Source organism: Diadema setosum, chromosome 20 (genome assembly GCF_964275005.1).
Source record: "Diadema setosum chromosome 20, eeDiaSeto1, whole genome shotgun sequence".
Taxonomy (NCBI): domain Eukaryota; kingdom Metazoa; phylum Echinodermata; class Echinoidea; order Diadematoida; family Diadematidae; genus Diadema; species Diadema setosum.
In genome coordinates, this window is record NC_092704.1 from 34,564,431 (window position 1) to 34,574,915 (window position 10,485).

The 10,485-nt window shown below is 38.4% G+C and overlaps 1 protein-coding gene across 1 annotated transcript in view; it reads left to right on the forward strand.

Moving 5' to 3' along the window:
- Window positions 1-10,485, forward strand: part of LOC140243635 (integrin alpha-8-like) — a 61,066-nt gene that overhangs the window by 2,056 nt on the left and 48,525 nt on the right. The window contains exon 3 of the mRNA XM_072323299.1: window positions 8,740-8,876. Within this exon, the coding sequence (XP_072179400.1) occupies window positions 8,740-8,876 (137 nt within the window). The remainder of the gene's footprint in view (window positions 1-8,739; window positions 8,877-10,485) is intronic.

The following is a 10,485-nucleotide window of genomic DNA, read 5'->3' on the forward strand; positions in this document are numbered from 1 at the left end:
CTTCTTCACAAAAATAAAGTATATCTTTATGTGAAAATCATACATGTTTTCCCTCATTACATATTGAGAAACCTATCGTGCACATCTTATGAGATTAGTGAAATAGATCCATGAAAAGATGTTAAAGTCACTGGGGGGGGGGGGGGCGTTTCTCAATTTTTGGATGAAAAAAAAAAGTCCTTCACTCAGCCTGCGTGAACGCGTCCGGATAATAGAGATTTCCGGATAAGAGGAGGCCGGATAATCGAGGTCGAATTGTATATCGAAATCATCAAGAGGTGAATCTTCTCTCTCGTGTTCTCCTCAAACACAGCGTGTCTCCTGGTTATTATCTTCATTTTGTCAACGCCATCGTCACCCAATCTGGATTTATATCATCATCATCGTAGCAAGAGAAAAAAAAAATCAGTTCACAGTTCTTTGATTATCGAGACCCAGTTCGTTCATCTTTTGTTTATTTACTTATTTATTTATTTATTCATTTATTTATTTGTTTGTTTGTTTATTCATTCATTTATATTATTTATTTAGAATTAACATGTGTTTACAGGCGTTCATAGAGTGAATGGGGCGAGGTCCTAACGCCTTCTTTATATATTCAATATCCTCCAGGGCTGGCCTATTCAGTTGCAATTATGACTTGTACATTATTATATCAAAACTAAAACTAACCCTAGAATGTAGGGCATCAAGGCGTTACAATAGTAGCCCGCACCAACGGAAATGTAAGTGCAATGTAACCCCACCCCCAGCAAAAAACACGCAGAAACAAACAAACAAATAAACAAACAAACAATAAAAAAGAACAAATACAAAACAAAAAGTGCAGTTTGCCAACAGAAGACACACACACACACACACACACACACACACACACACACACACACAAGAAATCGAAGTGACAGGCGAAAGAGTGGTGCGAGTCTTATTGAGGCACGTAGGCAGTTGAGGTCATTACCCTTGCACAACTCCATTTGAAAATCAGAATTGAAACATCATCACTTCCAGCGCGGGCTCCCTCTCTGTCTCTCTCTCTCTCTCCATCTCTCTCTCTCTCTCTCTCTCTCTCTCTCTCTCTCACCAACCCCGCCCAAAGACCTCCTCGCCCCGCCCAACGTCAAACGCATGTCCCACCTCCTTCCACCACACTGTGTATTTTCACAAGTCTCCAATGACCTCTGACAGCCCCCTTTTTAATGATATTATAAAGTAACCCACTTTTGCAAGGTTTCTCTTTGCACCATATTTTGTCCGGAGATAAGTGATGAGTGGTATAAGGGAAGTTTCTCAAAGTCGGCGTTGCGTTGCTACACCGTTCACTTATGTGGCATGTCTTATAGGAATGAAATGCTAAAGTAATTTTACTTTGCCAATGACCTCACTGAATTCTTGGCATGTTTGCCTGCATAAGCAGTCATTTTAACTTTGGAACACGCTCTACTTGATATCACATACAGTCATCAAGCGAGTGTTTGCAAAGTTGCGAAGTCTTAACTATAAGAAAATTACTTCAAAGTGCTTCAAATAGTCATATGCCAAACCAAAGAATTCGGGAAACCTGCCTGAAAAAAAAAAAAACAACAACAACAACAACACACACACAACAACAACAACGATCGAAACAATACAAAACAAAACAAACCCCATGAGAGTTCGCTCAACTAATTAAAAGGTCATTAAGAATTATCGGCATTCAACAAAATTGATAAATGGCTGCAGACCCCACCCTTCTTTATGATGAGAGTGTGCAATGTTTAATGTGATACGTGATTTACATGATAAGCACACACACACACACACACACACACACACACACACACACGCACACATACTAATCAAATATTGTATCCTGCTTGAGGTTTTTAAATTCTTATGAGTAGACTAGAATGATCCAAACGCCGTTGGAGAGGCAGGAATATCATCGTTAGGGGTTTCGATTATATAGATTATAGGGTTATAAACCGTGTGGGAACTTCGAATTCATTAGCATCGTAACTGTTTTTATTAATTTCCTAGCAAAAAAAAAAATTGTTATAAGCAATTCAGCAGTTTTTACTTCATTCTTTTTTTCCATAAGACCTTTTTTTTTCTTTGAATTAGTGATAACGACAACAAGTAGCCACGAATGTGAGACTAGATAGTTCCTTTTCCTTTGTTATGATCCCAGTGGAGGCGAAAATAAACGCTGTTAAAATCATTACGGAATTGGGATTTGATGGCGGATTTGCGAAACTGGGGTATATTACAACCTTGAACTTCCCACCTCTCTTTTTGAGAAAGGAAAAAAAAAATGGGCGCAAGGAAAACGTTAACACGATCATGAGTCCAACTTTGACTCACGGCTGCCAATCTCCTTCCTATAGAATGAAATTGTTGAGTAAGCGTTTGCATATCAATACGTGATCATCCTTGGAGCGCCTTGATATTAAATTTTGGCTTTGGAGAAAATCTGGTTGTTTGCCCATTATGTATCTCGCTATATACCATAATTAATCTGTTTACACACAGTTATCAATAGCATTTGAAATGGTCATATTGAACTTGTCATGTCGATTACCTTTGCTGCATCTATCCTGCCTGCTCCTGAAAATATTGAAAATACAAACCGTTTGACTCATTCACTGCTGAATTTATTGCTCTAACATTGATCTGTTAATATCGTGTCACAGTTAAACTCTAAGAAAAAATAGTTTCACCTTTGCACCTTGACCTGTTGCACAATATTGTAGCACCTTTGGGTGCAATTTTGCACCTTTTCAGACCAGAAAGGTGCAAAGATTGGTCTGAAAGGTGCAAAGCTGCACCCATAAAGGTGCTACAATTACTATGTCACACGGAAAGGTGCAAAGATTAAACCAATTTTCCTAGACTGTACGTTGAACAAATAAATCAAATTAATCTGCGCTTGGAGCAGTATTATTATAGAAACGTGGATATATTTCACAGGACAAAATAACTGCAATTACATACATATAACCGCAGTGTGTATACATAATGGTAACCTGCCCTTACATCGAATAAAAGAACCAAGGAGAACATCCGTAACATGCATGAGTGGCGAATAATACGAGGTCAAGCAAGACAGTGAAGAGATGGCAACATGCTCAAACACCACCAAAGATAATCATTGGTTAGGCATCAGTGAAAAAGAAATTGATAGCAGAGAATCGCATCACTGGCTACAAAACATCGCTTTCCTAGATAACCTGATAATACCATTATGCGTTGACTTCATTAATCAACAAATTCTGACAACTTTAAACATTTTCAAAATCCTCTGTTCATTCCCTTTTTTTTTTTTGGTATCTAGATATTTTTCTTCTTTTTTTACGAATCAAAGCATAGCCCGATGTCAATGATGTAAGCGAGAGCGAGCGTTTTTTTTTAATGATTATTATCATTATTATTATTTTGACCTGAATTCGCACGCTCTCACAGTCTTGCTGGATACTTTTAGTACTGCTGACATTGAAATTACAATGTACTAGCATTAAGATCCAGAGTTTTTTGCAATAATTTGGTCGCGAGACCCTATCACTTCGATGCAGCAGCCTCAAGGAAGTAAGGGAAATTTTACCTCTTTGCTTGCGCGATGTACAAAGAAGCTCACGGCGGTGAAAATCGCGCAACTCTAGATTACGTCCCATCCTTTACATGCTCCCTGTATCTATTTTGTTCCCGTTTGTTCCTCTCTTTATTATTTCTTCCTTTTGCTCATCTGTCTCTCCCTTGAATCTGATATATTTTGGGCTCAGTTTCCTTATTCATCACTCTATAGAGTGATGAAACAATCATACAAACATACAACCTGTATACAGGTTGTATGTTTGTTTTATCGCTGTGACCGCTCTCAAGTCCTGCATATTAACGATATATCTTCTCCTTTGCTTGTGCTTTTTCCTGACACTCAGAAACTTTTGTATTCTCGAACGAACCTTTCCTCGTGTTTTCACATTGAATCTTGAATATGTGTGTTCCCTCTGTAGTATGTGATTTATCAATACTTAAATCTCCATGCATGAATACATCTGCATTCCGAACTCTCTATGTATCTTTTGAGATAATTTGCATTTAGAGAGAATATCATTTTTTTTTCCTTTTAATCTATCTCCTCTATCGAAAAACAACTATTCCTACTTCTTTAATATCTTGTGGCTGGCATTCCATTTCTTCGTCTTGTTTTGTCGTTACGTTTCATTCATTCATTCATTCACTCATTCATTCATTCATCCATCCATTCATCCATCCATTCATTCATTCATTCATTCATTCATTCATTCATTCATTCATTCATTCATTCATTCATTTTTTCATTTCCAACAGAAACATATGAATATATTACAGAAATTGAATACATAGATTTCATCATAATGCAAAATAAAGGATAAGTTTACACAATATTGAAAGTATACGGAAATGTTGGAAATGGGGAAGAAGTTCTTCGTCGTCTCCTCCTTATCTTGATTTGCAGTCAGTAGTAAGCCTATTTATTCCTTCCATCCTTTTCTGTCTATTTCTCATATCGTTCTGTTTCATTTTTTCTCTTCTTCATCCGCCTCCTCCACAGCCAACTGTCCCTCCCCTTCTTCATCTTCGCCTCATTTAACTCCTCATTCATCTTGACCTTAATCTCTTACCCCTTCTAAGATTCCTTTACCCCTAATTTCTCCTCCTCTCCTTCCTGCACCTCATTCTCCCTGCCTTTGTTTGGCGGCTCAAACTCAGACAGCGCAGGACGCTGGGTAATTCCACAGTGGTCAGTATCGTGTAATTAGATTCCAACTCATCCCATTCACCTGCCTGATGATTCTCAATCACAGACGGGGAAGTGGTGAATGTCGCTGCCCGTATTTAGCTGGTTAATTACGTAATTAACATCGTCTTATTGGGTTATCTCATTTAGAGGAAAGAGCTAAAGGGGGATAACGGGCCACTTTCAGGAGAAGACGTAAAAACAAGAGCTTGTCTGAAACTGATAAGACTAGAAAAGGAGTCGTGGCATCTTCAGCTAGCCTTCTGAGTGACTGCATAGAGCGATCTATGAAGAATGTGAAGAATGATTCGTGCGTCTTAATGTTATGTATTTGAAAGCAACTAGCGTTATCTTGCCCTTATTTGCCATGGTCATTACTAACAAGCGACTGGGCGGTAGGGGGGAGGGCGCAAAAGGGCAGTCCCCCTGAAATCCTATCATGGTACAGGTGTATTTTGCAAGAGCTGGTATGATGATGCTGCCATTGATGTACGAAATCCTTAAAGGACAAGTTCACCTTCATAAACATAAGGATTGAGAGAATGCAACAATATTAGTAGAACACATCAGTGAAAGTTTGAGGAAAATTGGACAATCGATGCAAAAGTTATGAATTTTTAAAATTTTTGTGTTGGAACCGCTGGATGAGACTATTACAGCTTGTGAGTCATATGCGTACAACAGTATAAAGAAAATGTAAAGAAAATTCAACATATTTTCACTTTTTTCGCATAATAAAAGAGCACTTGACTTGCCTCTTTCTAAAGGCAGGAGGAATAATATTACCCATAACATTTGTCGGTAACGAGTCGGGGAATGTGTACTTTTTTCAAAAGATGAAATTTTGTGAAATTCTCTTTATGTTTTCCTTATATTGTTGTACGCATGTGACATCTAAGTTATTCACACACTGCAGTAGTCTTCTCATCCAGCGGTTACTGCACAAAAACTTCAAAAATTCATAACTTTTGAACGGATTGTCCAATTTTCCTCAAACTTTCAATGATGTGTTTTACTAATATTGCTACATTCTCTCAATCCTTATGTTTATGAAGGTGAACTTGTCCTTTAAGCATACATGTTCGTGGTGGCAAGAATCAAGAGCATGGGACTTTTTGTTTTTCAAGAATACATAAAATATACCATACAAAAACTTGCGTACATTTACGTTTCTGAACATATGCTGAACTCCCTGTTAAGTTATGGTTATCATATCATGTCATATCTACCATTAGATGCTAACAAATGCCCGTTGCATACTTTATTAAAAAGAGAGAACAATAAGAATATATATATATATTCTGCTCACTACCCTTCTGATAAATTAAGTATATGAATTGGTAAAATTAAAAAAAAAGCATTCACAATTTATTCTCGATGAACTATGTTTAATGGATTAATCCCCTCAGGGCAGTGAAAAGCATGGATATTTGGACATGTTTAGGTTGACATAATCAGAAGAAAACCGTTTGGTGTAACTTACATATGAATTCGCACTGATGTACAAAACTGAATGCACGACAACTTTATCATTTTGTGTAAATTTGGGATGTAAGAACGATTCTAGTATCTCTGCATCTGCAGTAGTTTTGTTTATACCCTTGACCTGTTCTATGGTAAAATGTACAGTCGGACTGGACCTCGTTACACAAGAAACTCGTGCTAATAATCGTAACATTAGATTGTAGTTACTATGGCAACGAGCAGATATTTTAAATTGACCGTCTGTCTCTGTGATATTTCCTGAAACAGCCAGATTTTATCATTGTATCTTATAAGAACACACACACACACACACACACACACACACACACATACAAAACAGAAGCAAATGTGTCATGCAACAGTTAAATATTTTGTCAATTCTCAGTGCAATCGTTAGTTTAAGTTCACGATACGTCTGTCATTGTGGCAAAGACAAACTTTGATAGAGACGTAATCGATAGGTGTGATTCAGAGACGAGGTCAATGAGGTAATAGAGAGCCTCGTCCGTCAAGACAAGCTTCGTGGTACAATAAGCGGGACAGTTCTGCATGGACAGCGGAACTTATTTATCATCCCGCCAGTCACCCGCTTCCAAATACTAAATGTTCATACTCCAAACTGCCATCTCCACTTACGAATACCATTTTGATTGATTTTTTTTTCTCTCTCTCAAATTTGCCTTCTATTTTGATGCTACCTGATACCATGGTTTTTGGAACCGGACCTAACGTGCATTTAAGGAACTACAAAGTAAATGCATGTTGATTCATACTGATTCATGATACCCTCATCACTTACATGGCCAAAAGAAAATTTGCATAATATGTGTAAAATACTTCGTTTTGATATTTCTGCTGTTTTTCAACCGATTTCTTGGATATGCTCACACTAGGGCGGTGAGTTGGCTCAGTCGGTAGCGCGTCTGCCTCACGATCACGCGGCCCGGGTTCGAACCCGAGTCTGGACTGAGCAATGTTGTGTGTAAACATACCGTCCCCTCTAGCAAGAGGCAAAACACTCTGTCCCTCGGATAGGACATAAAATGGAGGTCCCGTGTATGAGAGAGTCACAGCTCATGCACGTAAAAGATCCCGCTTCATTCATCCATCGCAAAGAGCAGGGTGTCTAACCCGGTGAAGTGGTCCCACCCCACATCCAACTGGACCCCATGGAAGACCAGCTTAGTGTAGCTGAATATGGGCTATCCAGCCATCTTCTCAGATGGAAAATGAACAACAACAACAACAACAGCAACAACAACAACAACAACAACAACAACAACAACAACAACAACAACAACAACAAAACAAAAGCCTTCCAAACCAAGATTCTGCCAGTCACCTCATCTGTCAATCATTACGGTAATATGATTAACAAAAGAAATTGAATGCACCTTCCCCTAGACTGAGCATAACTTGCATGTGTCGCTGCAAAAGAGCACCGAAGTGCGACGTCATAGTCACTCGTAGCCATGGAAACTGGTTCTAATCAACATCAAGTAGCCTGAATATCTGTGAACACGTCGGTTGCTAACCATGTTCGTACCCGGTTCCAACCCACTGACCAGAGCCTTGTGTAAGGGTTCGTGTGGAACCAGTCCTATGAGCTGAAACAAAAGGCTTTGACATTATCACTTCAGTAGGCCTACTCATTGTCTTTTATTTGTCATATTAAAAACATGAAAACATGTAATTATTAAGGTATGCTCAGTCTAGGGTAGGGTGCACTCCTATGGTTTTTTTTAAAATCAGATTTGTAGTTTAACAATGATTGACAGTTAATCTCACTGGCAGAATCTCGGTTTGAATGTTGTTGGTGGTGGTGTTGCTGTTGATGATGTTGTTGTTGCTGTTGTTGTTTGTGTATCCAAGTAATCTGAAGGAAAGGGTAGAAAGTATTATTATCATGTATATCGCATGTATTTAGATATTTATTTGATTACATGAGGGATGTTGAGGGTATCATTAATTAACACAAGTCAACAAGCATTTGCATTCATTTGGACATTACTATATACCACAATGGAGAATACAACATCTGTGAGAAAGCGGGTTAAAGTGGACTTTCAGTCTAAAGTCTTCGTCAACCATTTTAACCCCGTGATTACTTCAATAGTGTAAAGGTCTGTATAGCTGCATATAAAACGTATGTAGGTTAGAGGTAGCAACAAGAGTATAGATGAGTAAAGCTCTTTGGGCATGGGTGGAAGAGACTGTTTCAGTTTAGGTATGGTGGTGGAGGTCATAGCAGAATTGCCTGAATGCTGATCGTTGTACTATGGCGGCAGTATCGTAATAGCGATATTCTGAAATAGAAGAATGTATACTAAATGACTGTATTGTGGTGTCAGTATAGTAAAGTTATTGTGCTTTAGTGGTTAGAAGCAGTAGCATGGTAACGATAGTAGAGTAAGTAATAGTAAAAGAAGGAAAAACATTTATTGCATGTTTTCCGAATTAATTTGTTTTGTTTTTGGGTCTCTTCTTATCTCTATTGTTAGGTTGGTTGTGGGCGCACCAAAGGGCCAATCAGCAAACAGGGAGATAGTTCGAGGAGGCGTGGCTTACAAATGTTCCTTCACCAATCAAAATACTTCGCTTGGTGGCAACTGCTCTGAGATCTTGCTCGATAGGAGAGGTGAGTGGAAAAAAAAACAAAACAAACGGTTACCATGGTTACCTTGGAACGAAATCTCTTAGACCCTGCTGGTGTAGCAAATCATAATTCAACGACGCAGTTCCACCGACAGGACGATGGGAGTAAGAGGAAAACTAAGAAAATGATCCCTTAATGAAAGGAATATCGAAAACGAAAGTAGTATGGTGGAAAATGAGAGACAGAAGGAGAGAAAGAGAGAGAGAGACAGAGACAGAACGACAGACAAACAGACAGACAGACAGACAGAGATACATTGATGAAAAAATAAAGGCCTAATATTAAAGCGGAGTGAAAATTAGTTGGGAATGAAATTATACAAACGAACATGAAAGATGTCAAATCAATGCAACAAATTGTCTCTATACATAAAAATTTGATTTTCCTTTCATGATAAAAAAGAGACAATACAAACAATTCAATCAATCGTAGGTGTAAATTTCTGCCTATCATAATTGTTTGTTTCTTTATTTTTTTTTCAAAAGCGATTAATGGTGTTCAATAGTAGGCCTACACAGTAACGACACAATGAAAATCTGCCTCTAAAACGCTGAAGGTTGTGACTGGACCCCGAACTTTAGGTGTTTGTTTTTTTCTCTCACCAGTAAATGAATGATTTGCTCGTAGATCCATGTGGTAATTCACCTTGACATGGCGGCGTTTCATTCATTATTCACCAACACCTGTTGTCTCTTCCCTGAGAAAATGTCTTTCTATTGAAAAACTTCCGCTTTTGACATCAGTTCATTATTGAAGTGTGTTGACGTTGTGTCTGCCATTCTATTTGTGTGGTTCCGTTTGCCTTAATTCTATAGCGTAGATGACAAAACTCCTAATTCTGGACAAATTCGTGATGGTTTGCAGACCGGCTTAAATGGCGGTCAGAACTTCCGCGGTAGTGAGTTCAAGTTCATGTTCTTGAAGCTCATTGAAGTAGTGTCGTGAGAGACTGGTAGGCAGTATAATTGTGGTGTGCACACCAGATTGAAGGAAGGGTTGGGGGAAGGAGGGGCTCAGTAGCGGAAGGAGATGGGTGGAGGAGGGGTGGAGGAGATTGATGGGAGGGGGAGGGGAGCGAGGAAATCAAGTTAAAATGCAAATGCAATCTACTTCTGCAATCATTCTAGTAATTGCATAGTACGTAGCTTCCTTCTCTCCCTCTCTCCCCCCCCCCTCTCTCTCTCTCTCTCTCTCTCTCCTTCGTTTTCACTTCTTGTATTCACTATCTATAGCGTGTTGATTTGTATAGTAATAATAGTTGAGTTTCTTTAGTTCATATCGCAAAACAATGTTCCCTTTACGCTTAATATGCAATAACTCGTATCTATTTTGCACACACAATATCACACAAGTGTTATTGACAAATTACATTCAAATTCACGATAAGAAATAACATATAAAGTATTGTTAAACATGCGACACACAACAAAGGCGTATGCAGCAATATGCGTAACTTACACAGTAAAAAAAAAATGAAGAGGACTGTTTTTACGCAATTTCAAACAACTTTCAGACTCGAATTGTCAGACTTAAAGATGATTCATTTGATTGATTGAAAAATATACTATTGAAAATCATCCTTAGCAGTCTG